The sequence below is a fragment of the Eleginops maclovinus genome, chromosome 9 (assembly GCF_036324505.1).
Source record: "Eleginops maclovinus isolate JMC-PN-2008 ecotype Puerto Natales chromosome 9, JC_Emac_rtc_rv5, whole genome shotgun sequence".
Taxonomy (NCBI): Eukaryota; Metazoa; Chordata; class Actinopteri; order Perciformes; family Eleginopidae; genus Eleginops; species Eleginops maclovinus.
The window spans coordinates 16405310-16425708 of NC_086357.1; the positions used below are offsets into that span (position 1 = coordinate 16405310).

The following is a 20399-nucleotide window of genomic DNA, read 5'->3' on the forward strand; positions in this document are numbered from 1 at the left end:
CCTTTAATTACACACTAAACAAATATATATATTAAGTTATACATTTAAAATGTGACTAAATGATAACAAACAATGCTATAAGACAAACATACTCACAAGTCTTTGCCTTAGAAATTAGAAAAAAAAAACACATGCAAGGGTGATGAAAACTTTTGAGTTAATGTAGTCATAGGTAAAATCATGGAGATTTATTTATAAATCCATATTTTAATTAGTGTCTTGTATAATTATGAGGTGGAGTTGAAAAACAAACAAATAAATGCACGACACGATTGTTTGCATTCCCATTGCCTGGGAAAAATAACTTTCCCTTTGAAAAAGAGTCCACTGTTTGCGTTGCATCCTCAATTACCAGCCGCGGCATTAAAACAATATTCAAACGGGATACCAAGGTCAGCGCTGACTCCCACCACGCTTCTCTGAGATGGCACTTATAATGAGGATGTAGCGGAGCTTTTTAAGTAGAGTATTTATAGTGTGTTTTGTCTTAACTTGTTCTTATTTTTTCTATTTTCTCTCTTTTCATCTTTTGCTGTATTTATGTTTTTTTTTGTCTGTTTTTTAAAAGTTTGAACAGCATTTACATTAGAGCTCTGTTGCACATTTCATCATGCTGTATGTTCACCCAGCTCGGGGAGCGGTCTTCTTACACACAGGCGCTTAATTCAAGACATTATCATCAAGGTTTTTGTAGGGAAAAGCCTTTAAAAAATGTTCAAGTACCCTTGAAACAAACTGAAAAGGAGTCAGTGAAAGAAGCTGTTAAAAAATCAACCTATATTCTCTAATACTGTAAATATTAAGTCTAGGAGTGAAAAGAAAGAAAAGCAAGCTAGTGAGCGGGGAGCGACTGTAATTCAGATGAGGACCGACTGATTTTTGGGGAGAGATGAAATACTATGGGAGAGATCAGTTTTAAAAAACTTGCCTGGGAAAATAAAGAGGTGAGAATAATAGGCTTCCTGTCAAAAGAGGCGAGAAAGATTCCTGTCATTGCTCACAGCGGCACCCCTAAGACCTCTCCTTGTGTTAAACCCGCCGGCATTTATTTGCCTTAGAATTACCTGCCAGCTCAATTAAGTAATAGCCTGTGTCATAAGAAAGCAAACCATCCGCTTTGCCCCTGCCCTACCATACCGATATATCTGCACTTCTCTGTGTGTGTGTGTGTGTGTGTGTGTGTGTGTGTGTGTGTGTGTGTGTGTGTGTGTGTGTGTGTGTGTGTGTGTGTGTGTGTGTGTGTGTGTGTGTGTGTGTGTGTGTGTGTGTGTGTGTGTGTGTGTGTGTGTGTGTGTGTGTGTGTGTGTGTGTGTGTGTGTGTGTGTGTGTGTGTGTGTGTGTGTGTGTGTGTGTGTGTGTGTGTGTGTGAGAAACAGAAACAGAAATGGGAGTAGACAGAGAACTCTAATTTGTTTACTTATTGAACTTTGTGTTTTTACATCATCCTTGCTTTGATGCTTTTAGAAATGTCATGCATGTCAACATGTGTGTTAACCCATCAGCTGACTACCAACTTCATGACCTCACCTCCCCACATCCCCTCATCCCCCTTGTCCAAACCACACAGGAACAACTTCGACAACCGAAATTACCCATGTCCAAACAATGACCGTTATATTTATAAGTTCACTGCCTTGCCTTTTGTATTGGCTGACACCACTTTAGGTTTGCCCACACACAGAAACTCACACATATCAGTGATGGCTGGTGGTGACTAGGTTAGAATGGTCCTGGTTTCTCTTACCCTGCCACAGTGCCGCACATCTGTAGATTTGCCCGGCTTTGATGTGTACTTTGTGGGTAATTAGTGAGAACTAGGTCAGCGCAGGGCAAGAAAGCAAAACCCTGTTGTTCTTCAAGTGGCTGGGTGGGATGTGGTGGTGGGGGAGGTTGGGTGAGACTGTCGGGAGGTTAAAAGGCTGTCAAATGTCAGTTCAGGTTTACACGTGAGCCATTTTAATTTTTCTGCATTAAGGTAGAGCAAATAAACGCTGCTGTCTCTCTTCTCTTTCTAAATTATTTAAATGGTACATTTGATTGTGTTCTGCAGCTTCGATCTAGTTAGATTATTAAAAAGTGAATTGTCTTACAAACTGGTTTATAAGACGATAAAGACCGGGCAGTTTAACTAAACACATGCTTGCCAGTGACCAACTAAGGATGAATAGAGCTCAGGTTTTATCTTCAAATCCACCATTGACAAGGTTAAATTACTATTAGATGTTTTATAGCAAATGCACTTTCAACAAACAAGTATTTATTACCTTGATTAAAAACTTGATTTACACCTCATGATACATTTATTTAGGCTCAGATAGCTGGCCTGTTCAATCAGTTTTCTTTCTACAATGATTATGCTTTTTTAACCCAAGAAATTAAAATGGCAAATAAAACTAACTACATTTATACATTTGTAATAATTCTATTTGATATTTAGTTTCCATTTTAAACATTAAAGCTGTTTTCCTGCCCGTTTATCAATGGAAAGGTGAAACCTTGGAAATGTCCAATGGGGAAAGATGTGAAATATCATCTTTTGTTGAGAGACAGTTATCAATAGCATAAATTAAGCCACTGACCTTAGGTTTAGAATAGTCACAGTATTACATCTCTATTGATGTATAGTTGTGTGTACGTTATATTGTGGCCAAACTTAATCAGGTGTAGATTTTTAACTCCCAGATTGTTTAATATGTATTGAAAAATTATTGTTATTTTACCAGTGTGTCAAACAAAACATAGTGTTGACAGTAAGCACAAACAACCTTTTAAAATGTTGATTTACAACACTAGCATTAGACTTTAATCACTTTTTAACATGCACAGATCATTAAGAGGCCTTTTAGCACAATGTAAATCCCTTGGAGAGATGATTTATTGGGAGCAGGGCGGCTAACTGTGTATTTTAAATACCATTACAGCATTGTGTGAAAATAAACTAAACAGTGTGGATGGGAGTGGGGAACAACAGCTCTGGCAGCAGGACACTGATTGGGATGTTGATGTTGATTGTCCCCACTGGCCTTTTGCCCTTCCTGCTGTGGCCCCTGGCTTGTCCCCGACAGATACCCTAGGTCATTTCCCATGCGCGTCAACACACAGATATACGCTCTTCCCTGTGAGTGTTTACAGACACATGCTGATTCCTATTAATCTGCTTCTTGTCGGGAAAGGGTGGAGGGGAGGGTCCTGGTGGGTTGGTGTTGGACTGGGAGGCAGCAGAAGGTGGGTGAAAACTTTCACACACACACACACACACAACCTGAAAGTCCCATCTGACAGATTGCACCAGGCCTGGACTTCTTTTTACACTGAGCAGATGTGGTCTCCCACTTGTTTTCCTTAGTAATTATCCCTCATTAAGTGAAAGCATGTGCCAATCAAACGGCTTGGAGAGTGAGAACGGGGCCCGGGCCAGGGCAAAGAGAGAGGGAGCGAGAGAGGTGGAGAGACCCGTAGCCTCATCTCCACCGCCTTTTAAAGCTCGGTGTCATTTCAGAGTCATTACTAGATTAAAGGCAAACCATGCTGTGGTGAGAGAGAGCTGCAGCGTTGGCCCTATTATGGCTTATTTGACTCTCTAGTGGTTACAAATTTGATGATTATCACATTTAACACTTGCCATGTTCAATTATAGCTTTGTGCCATGGAAACTTTTCAATCTTCACTTTCCATTTTCTTGGTGTGATCAAGTCAACAGTATTTTACCTAATTGACATTGAATAGGGACTTTTGTTTTTGTGTTGCTGATTTGGTTCCTATTCTGAGTTTTTTTAACTGCCTAATTTTTTCGTCATTTCATTAGTTTTGTTTAGTATTTTTAACAAAGAGTTTATATATATATTAATATATTTGAATCATTATAGCTCCAAAAGCAAATTAGAAGTGATTAGTCAAGCACTATTTGGTGACACAGATAGTGTTCCTGTACATTTGGTGAAAAATAAAACGTTGTGATACATTCACAGGTGCTATAAATGGGATTTCACTGACATTGCCATTGTTTGAAGGAATATTTGTTAGAACTTTAAAACGAAAGTAAACTTGATCAGGTGTTTTTTAATAGATTGTATCCCCTCTATTGCTCATACTTTGGCTAATACAGCTCTAAGTCCACCACAACTTCCCTTAGAAATGTTATTTCACTTATATATACATTTGACCTTGATGTTGTGAACTGTGTTTGGAAATATGGGGAAGCCTTCATTTCTTCAAACCTTGTTGTGCATACTGTCATAGTTGAGTGTACATTTGAGAGTAGAACATGTTTTTGGATTCCCTGATAGAAAATGATGGATGGAATAGATTTATTTTTCAAAACCCATGTGCCCCACCATGCATTTCAGACAGTGACAAAAACACAAGTGATCCTCACACCAAAAGGCTGGGAGAAAAGAGACAAGTCTCCCCCAAAAATAAAAGAGAAAGAGCTGAAAAAAAACGAAGATATATGAAGTCTTCATGTCGATGAACTACCATTCATTTTCACTTTGAAGTCCTGCGAACCGTAGTGAAGTGTGATTGCATGTGACAGTCGCCGAGTTTGCCGGTTTATCATGATGGATACACCCTGCCACCTTGGTGGTGCTACAGCACAATGTACGCACATGCACGCGCACACACACACACACTCGCACAAACGTAGATACAGAGACACATAGAGGTTGGTCCATGCAGTTATGTATCTGAACACAGATATAGAACCACATACTGAATCGTACACTCACAAAATTGCTTGGACCTTTCAATTTTATTTAAAAGCCTTTTTCAAACCGTGTGTTTTTGTATAATCCAGAATATTTTTTGTTTGCTGTTGTGTTTTGAGCTACTGACCATTTACCTTTTAAGTTGAAATGGAATTATTATGCTCTTATGTTCTAGAAACCTTTTTCTTTTACTTACATGTTATATTTTTGGTTCAGAAGTATTTAAGGAACAGTGTGTTTAAGGGTTGGAAAGCAACAAGACACACATCGATAGATTAAACTGTATTGCATTGTGATTGTATAAATCATTAAACCAGGTTGAAATCAACACACACTCAGGTTGTTACACAAGTCACACACACTGAATTATTATCACTCACGCTTCTGTTTAAATTGAATAATTTCCTACAATCCATATCCTAACTAAATAGAAGTTCACACAACTAAATGGTTGAAATATCCTCTCTGTTTTTTGTCTACCACACACACACACACACACACACTCACACACACACACACACACACACACACACACACACACACACACACACACACACACACACACACACACACACACACACACACACACACACACACACGCACTTCTTGATCTTGACACATGCCATTAACCTCAGCTCGGCACACCTCAGCTGGGAAACAGGAGAGCAAACGCATCCCATAATGGTACCGGGAGCAATCTTTTTTCCTGTTTTGTACCCAAAAGCAACTTGTTCAGACTTTGCATATTGCATCCATTTGTCATTGTTAGTCAAGGGCACTGCAACACAGTCTTGTCAGCGGTGCATTTTTAGGTGTTCTGTACAAACCATACTGTGCATGTGTATAACTGTGTGTGTTTGTGTGTACACATGTATCTGTCAGGTGATTTTAAATTTGATTTTCATGCCTACAAATGTATGCATATGAATAACTGGACACACTGGCTCAAAAACAATAGACCAAGGGTAAACATCCCATATTCCATAAGTAAAGTTGACACTCTTTATGCAAAAAACAGTGTGCAACCCATTTGTTTTCACAGGTTAGGGACATTTGCATAGAAAACTTGCAAGCTGAGGCTCTGGTGGCATACAGGGGCAAATGCCCTACTGGCTGTGACAGAAATTTGAGTTTGATTCCTTGAACTTTGTTTGGATCGTGCATTCTTATATAAAAATGTTTGCAGGTAGCTAGTGAAGGCCACTGTGTACTGCTGCGCAACATTTTAGAAATGAGTCAATTTAAATTGTAATTGTGAAAAGTTGGGCTTTTTTCCAACTGTTGATGCTGGGAAAATTGCCAGTTTACGGATAATGTCATTATACCAGACTGGTTTGATTACTTTCCTTACGTGATTTAGGTAAAGGCTTCTGTAAGCTACAGAAAAAAACGGCTGGTCTGACGGGTAAGTGTGTATCAGACTTGTAGAGTTTCTTGATTCATTTATTCTAATACATCAGAATGTTATACTTCGATGTATACAAATCTATGAGTGGCAGTGCACAGACATCTGTACAACACATATGGTAATTTCAGTAAACCGATCAACTTATGTACTGTGTGTGTGTGTGTGTGTGTGTGTGTGTGTGTGTGTGTGTGTGTGTGTGTGTGTGTGTGTGTGTGTGTGTGTGTGTGTGTGTGTGTGTGTGTGTGTGTGTGTGTGTGTGTGTGTGTGTGTGTGTGTGTGTGTGTGTGTGTGTGTGTGTGTGTGTGTGTGTGTGTGTGTGTGTGCATCACCATGTGTACAGTTGCTATGAACCAAACCCAGTCCCCAGCTGCTGCTTCTTGGGACTGTTTGCTCTTCCAACATTTTTTCTTCTCTTGTCAGTGGAAAACTATGCAATTAGAAAATACCCTCGGAGATTGACAGTGAGATCATATACAATTTGACAAGGGGACACCACAGAAAGGCTTGTTGGATACCTAAGTATTTTTAATTAAACAGCTCTCTGCACTCACAGCATGCTTTCCCTTACAAGTTCAAAGACTCCTACTTTGACCCATGTGTTAAAAGTTTGTATCAATTTTCCATGGCTGTGTTTTGCTTGGCGCAAAAGACATGCAATCCTAAATTGTCTTGTTTAAAAGCTAGTTTGTTTACAGTTCACTCTCTTTCTCGTGCTCTTTTTACCCCCCCCCCCCTGTTACATTACCACATGTGCGCAGTGTGATCAGGTTCAGGGTGTAGTTACCCACTCCCAACAGGCCCAGTTTGTGTAAACGCCTCGTAATTTTGTAGTCAAAGTAAAAAAAAAGATGTGTATTAGCAAATGGAAAGCTCTGCTACACTAGTCAAACTTTCATTCTGGTTTATTTAAACATTAAAACAAGTAAAATGGAGTGCTCATCTATTACGTGGGTGCTTCATCAATAACATTTGTCCATCTGATGTAAAATCGATATGGCATACACTGACACAATGCTAGAGCAATGGCAAATGTGCCATCATTTGTCATCGACTGGCAATAAAGATATGTCAGAATTGATTTTAGCCCATTTTTCCCCGACACTCTCTCTATCTCTCTCTACCCTCTCTTCCTTTTGCCGTAACGGTAATAGAAAAACATAAATGAATGTTATTATGATTGAGGCATGGTCAGCCTTGCCAAACTCAATTAATATTGGATCAAGGGGCTGTAATGATTTGAGGGACTGTGTGTTTTCATTATAATGCCCTGCTAGAGATGTTGAGAAAAGAAGAGGGATAGATGGACGGATTGATGTTTGAGTGGGTGAGTTCTCTGGGGGGAAAGGTTTTGTTTTGGCCTACACTCAATATAGATGTTTTTAACAGACATACAAATCATACCTTGTTGTTTTCTTCTTTTTTTTCTTAATTCCATTTCTGGGTTAGCTGTCAGAGTGCTCCACAATGAAAAAATAAATCTGACATTGGATTGATAGGGTTTATGGATCCTTAAATCATGTTCAAACTGGAGGAAAACTGTCTCTGTATGTTTGTTGTTGGATGGTGTGTTTACTTTTTCTTTTTTATTTGGAATAGTGTTTTAATTTAATTAAATATTGTACACTCATTTATGTTCTATTGGATTTTCAGTTACATACTGTTTTGTTGGCCAGTTTCATGCAACCTTGGTCAAAGATCACTGAGCGAAAAACTCTTTAGATCTCATATGTATTTATTTTAAAGGCATTAGATGATAAATGCAATTTTTTCATTTCAAATAAATGAATACATTTCATGTAAACCACAATAAAAAGAAATCAGGGTGAACGTCAGATTGATTAAATGCCCATTGCCATGCAAATACTCTAAACAGCATCAACAATGAGCTTTATAAATTATCACTTGTGCGTTCAAATTATGCTTTAGTGGCCATTTACGGTGGTTTGTGCAGTTTTTCTTACAGTTGCATCATGTGGCCCTACAGTAGTTCGGTGTGTGCTCCACTCTGTGTCCACCGTTTGTATGTTTGTGTGTCAGATTTGCCATCGTGGTTTGTTGCCGCTAGGTTGTGTGTACCCAAGTTGCGCCAGTGGTAGCGAGCAACATCTGTTTCGGGGTTGTTGTTCCTCTTGGCTGCTTTTCAATTGGATTTCCTCAAGCAGGGCCAAAAGCTGTCACCTCTGCCAGGCTCTGTTAGCAATCACTGCCGGCCCCTATATTAAGTAGGTGGTTCAGGGCTAAGCTAATAACTCTCCCTCCTCTCCTGAGCCATCACACACCAGTACTGGTGTTCCTGCTGGCCTCAGTGTGTGCCTGTTTGTAAGTGTGTGTGTGTGTGTCTGTGTGTCTGTGTGTGTGTGTGGATGTGAACACACATTCAGTTTTCCTCTGGAGCTAAACACCCTGTAGAGGCAGGCTGGCTTGGGGGTCCCTTCCTCAATGTGACAGCCAAACTGACTGAATGTGTGTGTGGGAAAAATATCAGGGAGAGTCCTAATAGCTCTTCTTAAAGACTGACTGATTCATTTTCCCTAATAATGTACTGCAGGATGGAAACAGGAAGAAAACTTTGACCCTGTTCCTATCCTCATACTGTAACGCATTATCATGAAGAGAATGTTTGCAAAAAGAGCATTTTTGCATTGGTTAACTGTATATATTAGAGTTTGATGTGCAACACTGATATCCGTCTAAGAAGTTGCACTTTTTATGGCATGTTTATTTTTAGTTGTACGGCATGGTATTTGTTTCAAATGCAGCATTTTTATAGAAGTGATTTGATGGTTAATCCCAAGTTCAATACGGCTGAGTTTTGGAAAGTGTAGCTGGATGTTACAAAGCTTTTATTTGGTGGTGTTTACGTCATCAAACTGACAGAGTGACAGGCTGCCCGTCCACCAGCCTGTGTGTCTGCCTTCATGTCTTGTTGCCAGCTTCACTGGCCAGCTGGAGCAGTTACACAGAGCCGGATTTGAACTGAGGACCTGCAAAGTATCAACTCCCTGTTTCACAGCTTTGACAGACACTTTGATTTGACATGCCATGAGCAGTTAAAGTGAAAGTTATGTATACATGTTAATTAAACTGTTTATGCGTAGAGGGGTCAGAGACATTAGCAAGCCCCAGCTCAGAAGTGTGAATTTCTTTTCTTTTCCCCCATCACAGCGTTTTAACCTCTTGTGTCTCTCCTTTCCGTAATGATTACCAGGTGCAAGGGTAGAATTTTTCCTCCCCTTTTTGCCAAGTGGAGATGCAGATAGCTCTATTTGTGAAAAGTGTCTTTGTGTGTTTGAGTTTAGGTTTGGATTTTTGACGTTTGGTTGAACTTGTTCATTTTTGGCATTGGGTGACACTAGAGCCTGGAATTTTCTAAAAGGATGTAGAGGTTGCGGTCTTCAGCTACTTGTGAGAAATCTGTCGGCCCTATTGAAAGAATTCATTTGTGAAAACTATATCTATTTAGATTTTTGATATAGTGTTGGACAAGTATAAATTATTTTTGACATTGAGCAATGGCAGTGCCTAAAATTCTCCTTACAACAGCGTGGAACATGTGGTTTAGAAAAACTCTCATGGAAGTAACGAAATACAGCTATCTCGTTTATGAAGGGTGTTATTTAGACATGGAATGCCGAGATGGATGAAACGTTTTACTTCATGACCAGTGAAGGAAAGATTTTCAAACAATGTTTTTGTTTCATTGCTTGCCCTACAGCAACTTCATTTCAACAGTGTTGACATGACAGACCCACTAAATGCACATACCTTCTGACAGTGTATATTTGTAAAGGCTGAATTGATATCCTTCAATCAGTCCATATAAAAAGTTTTAAAGACCATGTTTGTCTTTCTGAAAGTTTTCACCCATTCACTACAAGTCATATTGATGTGTCTTTCTTGTAATGCAAATAAAATGCTATTAGTATAAGCAAATTACAAAATTGAAGTCACACAGCTAAAGGGACATCGAAAGTAAGCTTTGACCTTTAACCATAGAGGTGGCTGTTCACAAAACACTGAAGGCTTCTATATATTGTAAAAAGAGACTTATTTTCGGATCTTGGAAATACCAGATTTTTGACAAAGGCACCATGTATACATTACAGGGCATGCCAACATGTACCAAACATGAGGTCCCTGGAATTAGCAATAAAGCATCCAATGAACTTACAATAGAAACCTCCCCCCGAAATAATCACAAAAGTCATTATACCTCTTATCATTATAACTAATGCTGACTTTTTATCCTCGCTCACATAAAGGGGAGCACAGAGCTGACAGCAGCATTGTTTTTCAAAGAAAAACGCTGACCTGCCAGTTGCTCTCTCCTTGCCAAGACACTACTCTCCCCTTTAATCATAGTCTTCATATCTTTACTTAAATTGTTTCCCGATTTTTTCCCAAGAACTATTATGAAATGTTTTCTTTCTAAATGTTGGCCTACCAGTGCTGTAGGGTGAGGGAAGGTAAGGGAGGTAAATATGGAGGAGTTGTTCACATACAATTAGATGGTCATTTGTAACATGGAATGAAAGATGGGGTGACTAACACCGGTGATCTGCTGGTAAACATTTAAATTCATTAATTGAATTGAATGTAACTCATTTCTGCTGATTCTTATATGAAAGGGGTTATATTTCATTTGACCTAGTATCACTACATTGCATTTACTATATTTTATTTATAGATTTATATATATGATAATCTAATTGTATGCAATAATGAAGATGGCCCTGAGTCTATCGTCTCTTTATTTCTCTCTCTTTCACTCTGCTGGCACGATTTTCTGTAGTTGAATGTGGAGATCTTCTTTATCTATAATATGCATATAACAAAGAGATTTCCAGAAATAAGCAGTTCCGTTGATATGGTTTTCCAATATAGTATGCAAAACCTTCATAATAGCAGTGCTTTTGAAACCACGCTTGTAGAAATTGAACAAATAAAATAAATTGTGTCTATGTGTTAGTGATGGCAGAGATTATGGCTCGGTCTGTGTGTGAAAGTGGATCAAACATTTATTCATCCTATTTTTGATTAATTACTTATTGAGTAAAAAATAAAAATTGCCTTTTTTTTTGTATGTTTTAAGAAAAACACTCTATATTTAGTTTCATGTGAAATGTGCTCAAAGATATGTTGTTACTTTCAATCAATTATAATAATAGGATATCAGATTCTGGCAGCTACACGTATTTCCAACAACAGCCTCATATTCTGTGGAAAGAACCTTTCAGCTAAAGACAAAACTCCTAAAGGCTATTTAACTTCTTCTACGTATTACTTTAAATGAGTAAATAAGTGAAAGGCTTTCAATATGTTCTTCTTTCTGGCAACTGGTTCACTTAACTTTTAATGGTAATTTCAACTGCATTTTACCTGGTAATACAGGAGATGTTGATCTCATTAGACTGGATGTAAGAACCTCATTATTTGCCATATATCTTTACTTTTTGACATTTAAGGGAAGAAATCCTTTTATTCCTTTCACATACATTGAGGCTCTTAAGTGGACTAATTTAACCAAACCCTGAGATAAAGCTTATAATGGACTAACTGTAGTGTTTGGTGGTTCGCCTCAAACATTTAAGGCACCTGGTTGATGCTTTTAGAAACAAAGACAGCAGAGGAATAACTTGCTAAACTTCTAAAAAAATGTTGTTAATATTACAAACAGCTGGGAGTAAACGGTATAAGTGTATAACCACATTAAATGAATTGACTTACAGGTCTTTTAGGTAAATTGATCTCTATGACTATTTGTTCTGTCTGTTTCTCCTTTAAACAAATGCTATTTTCTGTCTCACTCTGCAGCATAATACATAACTCTGGGGTAATAATGTTTTCGGGCAAACACAGTGTTTGTTGGCTTTAACTTTTTAAACATACAATTGTTCCCTAATTAGCTCGATGCTAATTAATTTATGCTTCCCTGTTTGATGTACAGTATGGCAATACTTTGAAAGCAATTGCATTCTTTCTTTGCATAAATTTGTAGCATTTGCTGCGGAGTTCAAAAGAAACTGACTGGATTTAGAAAAGCACACATGCATTTAAATAACGTGCCCCATTTTTATCTCTGTTTGTTTTTAGTGGGAATATTAATGAATTAACATTTTAAACAATCCATCATTATTGTTGTGCTGCCACTTATTTTTAACTCAATTATATTTTAATAGATCATTTTTCCTAATGTGCACAGTATGTTCTCCCCACTTTGTTCACTACACAACAAAAGATTAATTACAAATAAGAGTAATGATCAAAAACATGATAATCAAATTGCAACAATAAGTTGGAAATTGCAATTCTAATGCAATACAATAGGGTATGTGTTGCAAATTAACCACCCACTGTCTATTATTGTACGTGGGTGCTTATGTTTAAAGTGTGTGTGAATGAGTGTGTGTGCCCATTTTTGTGTGTGAAAAGAGTATTCGACAACAACAGTATGTTACGATAAACCCTATACAACATGTGCTTGTTTTAATTTAATTTTGTCAATGAACATAAAGGATTGTGATTTATTTGCATAAATAAAAACAAAAATAAAAATCATATTTTACCTTGCAGTGGTCTTACACCATTATTTAAACCCAAGGGAAAACCGTCACCTTACATTTGTAGCACTGCATTTTTACCAATGCCTTTTCTAAAACTTTGTTTGTAATATATTTATGTGGCTTTTAATTGTTAAATGAAGTACTTGTATTTACAATTAATACTGATGGTCAGTGGTCTTTATATGACTCAACATTAAAAATTACATTGTTACAGTGGAGAATTAAGTTAACATTTGGAAATTGAAACAATTGTGATAGTGATTGGTGTTCTGTTTTGCTTAGTTTTTGTTTGTTTGTTTTTCACCAGTACATCTGCTATACGAGGGAGAATACACCAATCAGAATGTCGAGAGCATTTATCCTTGCCCCTCCTGTCTATGTCAAAGTGTTTTTCAAAGACAAGGTCACGATACTGAACTCCAAATAGCTGCCTGAGTGTGTGTGAACTTCCTCATTACAGTGCTGTGTTTTAATCTCATTTTGTAATGTAAAATAGAAAGTAAGTATAAAGATATGGTCACAGGTCTAAGCGTGAGATCCCTTGTTATGCCTGTTGTCTTCAACATGTCAGAGACTGGCAGAATTGTCAGTTTAAAGAGGATGGATGTCCCAAAATGTCGCCCGACAGACAGGGCAATTCAGTCCCTGGAGGACAGGAGAGCAGCCGGTAGGAGGTGAATGGGCAGTAGCTTGGGCTAGAGGTCGTCACTGTTGCTATCGTCGGCCTGTCACTCTGAATGGGCCCCAAATCATGTTGTCAATGGTGATGCATCGAGATCTCCCTCTGGCAAAAATTGGATACTCCAAACCTGACTTGATTGATGCGTTGACCAGGTTGTGTCTGCCTGTCCTCAGGATGTGTCCTCACCTTTGTTTAAAGATGAAGCAACACAGACACACTCTGAGCGGTGAAAGCGGAGAGAAATGTACTTTGAAACGTTTTTTTTGTGTTAGCTAGACCTGTGTAGGGATTGTTGGCTAGTCAAAGAATGTACTGTATCAGTCAGCCTTGAAATTTATAGGTTTTTACCTGCCTTTTTATTTTTCTCGGTACATCTTTTGTGACATGGTTCAATCGTTGCTCTGAGAATGTTGTTTTCACTGTTTCCATTGAGGCAACAGTATTACATTATTGCTTGAAGGCGAATGCACAGCTTGTACATTCAATAGATTGGAATGAAAAATAGCTGTTTTTCTGTGACCAAAAGTGCAGCCTTTATGCATCCAAGGGCATGGCATTCTTTGACCATGGGTACAAGCCGTGGAATTTTGTGAAAATGAAATATCTTCTTTTATGTGTCATTTTTTTCATTATGCTCCCTCTGTCTCTCTCTTTCTCCGCTTTCCTCCAGTGTTTTCTCTTGATAGTCTCGTCTGGCCTGAGTTGCTCTCTTTTTGTACCTTTGTGTGTGTGTACTATTTAACAGGGTTTTCTGTTCATACTTTCTTTTTTTCTTTGTCATTTGTAGCTGTATCGGAATCATCTGTTTTCAATGCATTTACTTTGTCTGGGTATGTATACATGTGTGAGCTTGAAAATCCTTTACCTGTGTTTGTTAATGGGCAATCATCTATATGTGTATTTGAGTGTCTAAGAACACAGAGTGCAAACAGGCACTAACGATTTCAATATAGCTTTGTTGAACCTTGGGTTTGAGCCTTTGATGACTGGGGGCTGAATTGAGTAGCTCATACATGTACACAAAAGCAACACAAGCTGAGCATTGCGGAGGTGGCCCAATTTGAAGTTTTTCAAGTCTTTCTTCTTCTGTCATTACTTTACTGTCACTTCAGCTCCATGTTGGCAGAAAACAGTAGAGATCAAGCTTAATCGTACATGTTGCTCAACTCATTACTTTTTATCTTTTGTGTTTTACTAGAGGATAAGAGAGAAAACAACTGTAACAACTTTGTCCTCCTCTCTCTCTTTCTCTCTCTCTTTCTTTCTCTCTCTCTCTTTCTTCTTCTCGCTCTTTCTTTGTCTGTGTTTGCAGGGCCTGTTCATCTTCCTGATATATGGGGTGTACAACACAGAGGTAAGTCTGCATTGTGTCTCAAGGCTGTCGGAGTGAATGAGAGAAATGACAAGTTTCTGATGGGCTCCTTGCTTAAAAGCTGTGTGGGTGGGGTGTGACAGTACGAGTGTGTATGTGTGTGAACGCGTCTGTGGATGGGAGGAGGGATGGGAAGGAGGGGAGGGGACATCGTTTCCATGCGAGCGTCCCACTGCCCTTCATGCTTGGACTAACTTATATGCATCCGAGTCCGACCATTAAACACTGACACGCCGCGCTTCTCAGCCACTCATTCCTCACCCACATTGGCTAATATTTCACTGCCTCTTTAAGTTTTTAAACTCACGGCCCTCCATTTAGCATCCTGACAAAGCTGCTGGCCAGGGCTTTGGAGGGCCCCAAGCAGTAACCATAGGACAAAAAACGAAAAAATATGCAATCAACAATATGCTATAAAGGAGGACATATTGTATTGAGATGCCGCTTTATTACCATTTAGATGCGCCTTAGCTGTGTAGGGGTGGAGGGTTTGGTTGAGTGGCGAGACGAAAGACAGAGGGGTACAATTTAATGGATGAGACTCAAGTCATGAAAATCCCTCTTGGTCAAATGTGGCTCTTGGTCTATGTAAATAGAGTTTTGTTTAGAATTCCATATGTGATATTGCATCTGAGCCTTTTAAAAATACAGCACTTTTATTTTCACTTTTTACTTGAGGTCGACTTTCCATTCCAAACTTTAGTTAAAAGAGGAAATCTAGAAATGATTTTCATTTTTTTCACTCAAGCACAACTCCAAACTCGACCTGATATGATAATAATCTCTGAAATGTCTGACAAAGGATATAATAATAGCAGAAGTTTGTTATAAAGCTACCATTTGAGCAAAACATACAATCTTTGGTGGACACGATAATAACCTATTCTTGTTGCTCTGACTTAATGTGAAAGGTCATCATCACCTTCATAGAGCAGCTTTTTAAATAGCTGTGTAACATAGTTATATATTATGCAGCTCTGCAAATACAATGGTCAGTATTCAATTAGTTCCTCCTTTTTTCTCAATTCAAATTCAAAAGGTTTATTGTCATATCATTAAACAACTATTGTGCAGTTATGTAATGAATGAAAAACCCTGGTCGCAGGTTCCTTAAAAATGCACACTGTTTGTTCACATTTTCTCCTTTGCTTCACCCATATGTTCTCCAGAGTTTGAAAAGCTGTCCCTGAGTCATAGGCGATGCAGCGAACATGCATAGACAGGGAAGACTGACCCTTGGTGCTTTAAAATAAATCTACACCCTCAATCTTGCTTGAGTAGCTTTTTTTATTGCTTGGGAATTCATTACTTACACTCATGTTGCCCTTGACCCTGGGTGCTGCTCATGTACATGTTGCAGATTTCAAAAGGTCCGCATTTCTTTGTTATTGCAGAAAAAATATCAGTAATTCAGAAATGATTATTTCTTCTCACCGCCTTTTCTTAGATGCTCCTTTCTATTTTCCTTCAAACTGCATTTCTCTTTTGTCCTTAACTGTTCTAACATGTGAGACAGAGCACAGCTGACCTCAGGTTTGAGACTCAAATGGAAATATTTGCTTATTTTTAAAAATCCTGAATTGATGGTGGTAGATGGTAACACATCATTAAATTACATTATCACACACATACATCCATGGAGTGAAGAAAAACTTTGCGAAGTTGCTGTTGGTTGTTAACTGGATAGAAAACATATTCTTTATCCATCTTAGTGTGAGGAAATTTTACTTTGATATGCTAAAAAAGTGTAAAATTAACAACTGCATCTAAGATCATCTAAACAGGCTCCATTCATGAGGTTCGTTTCCACGCTCAATAATTACCAATAGCGAAGACACATTGCGTTTGCTGCTATTACCCTAAAATGCAGCCTTTTACTTTGCTAATTACCGTACAATAGCTTTCCATTATTCATTGCAATTAGCTTTTCCTTGGTGGTCACCTTGTAATTCTATGCTTTGATGACCTTTTATTTCCATCAGCTCCAAGGATGTCGGCAGGTGTTGTTGGGCGTGCTGCTTTCATATGGTAATCGCTTTGCGCCCATTTACATGGGGAACCATGCTTTGCATCATTGCAAAACCTTGAGTGTGCGCAAAACCCCTTAAACACTTAACAATCATCTAAAACAATGCCCTTCCCCTCATTGTCAAATGATTAATTAAGTTGTGTCATGTAATTGCCTCAGCATGCTGGCTGCTTTTGATATCAATGGAATCCCTTGGACTTACTTTCCCCGATTAAATTGTGTAAAGACGGTGTCTATCCAACATCTGCACCGCGTTGAAGGCCTCCTGCGGATCTTGTCAGAAATAATAGGAGGGTTTTGGAAACATGATGCCGGTGCTGTTGATTCTGTCCTGTCACAAGTCTTGGGCTCTCTTCATTATGTGGCCCTTCAACGTTGGTGCGTATGCAAAACATCCTCTGTATACACGTGCTGTCTCTGAGACTGTGTGTGTTCAGTGCGGTGTCATAATTTATAACACGCTGCTACTTAATGAAGCCATAAGCCATAATGCATATTCACTAACGTGGTGGGCTGGGCTGGACGGCTGGGACGGGCTGTGGTGATGAGTGCCCATCCGCTACAAATTTACAGTGAACGCTGACAATGTACACACACACACACACACACACACACACACACACACACACACACACACACACACACACACACACACACACACACACACACACACACACACACACACACCGATCTCATAAGTGCCAGATGCTTTTCAAAAAAGACTTCATCCTACTTAACTGAACTGCTTCTATCACACTGAGTCCTGCTGGCGTACAGTATTGTGATATTTTGTTTACTATAACAATAATAGGAAGCTTTCAATTGTAAATGAATAATTTTTTTTTGCAATTGTTTAATTAAAACATAAGTAGACCTATTAAATTGTATTTCTAATTAATATCACATTCTAACAGGAAATTGCATTCATTCATAACTGTTGCCGTGTAACAAGATATAAATAACCTTTATTTTCATTTTAGATTTAGTCCTGGTTTTGAATAATATTTTTTCATTTTGGAATTAATGCACAGTTTTATTCAATAAACATTCTAGAAAAATGTGAACTCTGGATTATTTTCTAGTATCCTGTCCCATTAATTACACAATATTTACATGAAATGTCAGCTGATATTAATAAACAGAGTTGTCATTTGTCTTTAAAAACTTTGATAGTTTAAGTTACAAATTACATTGATTAATTTAAACATGTTTTGATAAATGTAATTTAAATGTAGTCAAAGGTTATATGAATTATTACTGGTCTCATCTAGCAAGTGTCCTTCTGTCTTTGTAATTGTCACAGTATTTCAAAATCATGCATTGTTTATTTTATTTTGACATTTCAGAAAGTATTGAAACAAATATATATAGTAAAAATGTAAAAAACAAATCAAGGAGTTCAGTAAATAATTATGAAATAACATACTAAGGTTGGGGGTAAGTTAAGACAAAATAGTTATTGAAATTGTGTACAGGTAGACTGTTCTCTAAAATCTATGAAATGCTTGTCTGGTATTGTGTGTCAAATGAAGGCATGCTGTACACTGTTTCATCCGAAGTGTAAAAATGTAATCTGTTCTGCTAGGGCGGTCCCTTCTCCTCCAATAGCTCCATTTGTTGGTCCCGGCGCTCTATGCTGACAGATGATAGCTTGAAGTCGTCTCCTTAGTTTGCCTGCTCTATGTGTCACTTTCAAGTCCCATTAGCCACTGTGACATAATGGAACAACCTCTTTCTCTCAGCCACACACACACACACACACACACACACACACACACACACACACACACACACACACACACACACACACACACACACACACACACACACACACACACACACACACCTCCCCAACTGCTGTAGATTACATTAAAATAACGCTCCTAATTTTATAATTTACACATACTCTTTTTCTTTCTACATTTTACCCTTTGGCTGCTCATTGTAAGTGTGTTTTATTGAACACCATGTCAGACACAATTAACTCTTTCTTTCTCTCTCTTTCGCTTTTCTTTCAGGTTCGGAGCACGGTCAACAGGATCAAGGAGAGGAGAAAAGCGCTTAATTTTTCAGTATGTCATCTTATAATTTCTGGGTTTAAGAGTGTGTGTGAGTTTGTGTTAGAGTGTCTGTAACACACTGTTCCTGTGAAATGTTCCTTGCCAATGAAAGCTGGCCAATACACAACACTGTACATCTGGTAGCCTCTCACTAGGAGACAGTCCATGTTAGATGCCCTTATACATCAAACATAGACCCTCCTTAATAGCTCTCCCCCTTCCTCACCCTGCTTATTGCAGCACCTTCATCCCAGCAATGTCAAGCTCCACGGTGGGTTACAAGTTTCTAATCCAGGACAAGCCGTCCCCTGACATTAAAGTGTCAGGGAAGTATTTATACCTTGTTGGACGCTGCTGTTTGGCTGAGGTGATGCGATGCTCTGTGTGTGAGTGTGTGGGTGTGTATGAGTGTGTATGGTAGATCATATTGTAGGCTACGGAAAGCACTTTAAAAGTACTTAATAGTCTCTAGCACACACCAACAGGCACACACCAGACACACACACATAGACAATTATAGATCTCCTTTGCCCCCGCCATCTGACACTCACGCACGCACATAAAATGCATCTTGTCACTTATGAGTGATCACGTTAACTCCACTCCTCTTTGGCCGGCATCGCTTTGTCCTGCCCCTCCCACTGCACCCTGACCCTCACATATGTACCCCCCAATATTCCCCACCATAACACTCTTCAGGTCATTGAAATAGGAATGAAACCATTTCTGACGGAAGATTGTTTTTTAAAAACATCAGGGTGCACCTACTTCCTTCTGACCCCCCAGCTCAGGGCTAGACACTGTAAGGAAGGGAAGAAATTAAATAAATAAAAAGATAAATTAAAGTGTGAGTGTCTGTGGGTCATTTGGGGGGGCCCCTTGAGACCCCTTCCCACCAGGTGCAGTCTGATATATTGGTTGCTCATGTTATCAGTGAGGCCCCCCCATATACCGTCATTTTTACTGCTTCCTCTCCCCTCTGGTGGTGGCAATTTTCCAATCTTGCCGGGTTCCGCTACCAGAATGCGTTTTTTTTGCCATCACCGCCGCCTGACGGTTTTTAGCTAATGCTATTTTGTGCCATAAATCCTGCTTGAAATACTGTATCTACCTGTCCTTTGGTTAGATAGGAGACATTTTGCTCTAGATGACCGCACATGCCCCTATATATCCCCTTGTTGTAAAACATAGGATTGGGTATCGTGCCTTGCCGGCTGAGGGATAAAGAGGCTTTGGCGCTGTTACTGCATATGGGGTCATTTGAAGACGAATGGCACTTGTCGGAAATAGAGTTTTTTTTTATCTTGCATTATTTGCTACATTTGAAGGGTTAACCCAAAGGGATAATTCACTTCAACTGCAATTTAGAAATGTTTACCAAAATCAAAACACATCATTTTAAAATTGTATTGTCCTATTTAAAACATGAGCACCAACATTATAAACAGTGTATACTAAACCATACTAAGGTCATATGATGTGTTGGACCTTTGAACATCTGTATAATGGTCCTGTGGGATTATTTTAAGGAAGGTCAAGCACCAGGCCGACACAATAAGAGCAATTAACTGTATCATAA

The 20399-nt window shown here is 38.7% G+C and overlaps 1 protein-coding gene across 1 annotated transcript in view; it reads left to right on the forward strand.

The window, feature by feature from the left end:
- LOC134869485 (adhesion G-protein coupled receptor D2) overlaps positions 1-20399 on the forward strand; it is a 79250-nt gene that overhangs the window by 23651 nt on the left and 35200 nt on the right. Inside the window, exons 22-23 of the mRNA XM_063891142.1 lie at positions 14672-14713; positions 18779-18832. Of these exons, the coding sequence (XP_063747212.1) occupies positions 14672-14713; positions 18779-18832 (96 nt within the window). The remainder of the gene's footprint in view (positions 1-14671; positions 14714-18778; positions 18833-20399) is intronic.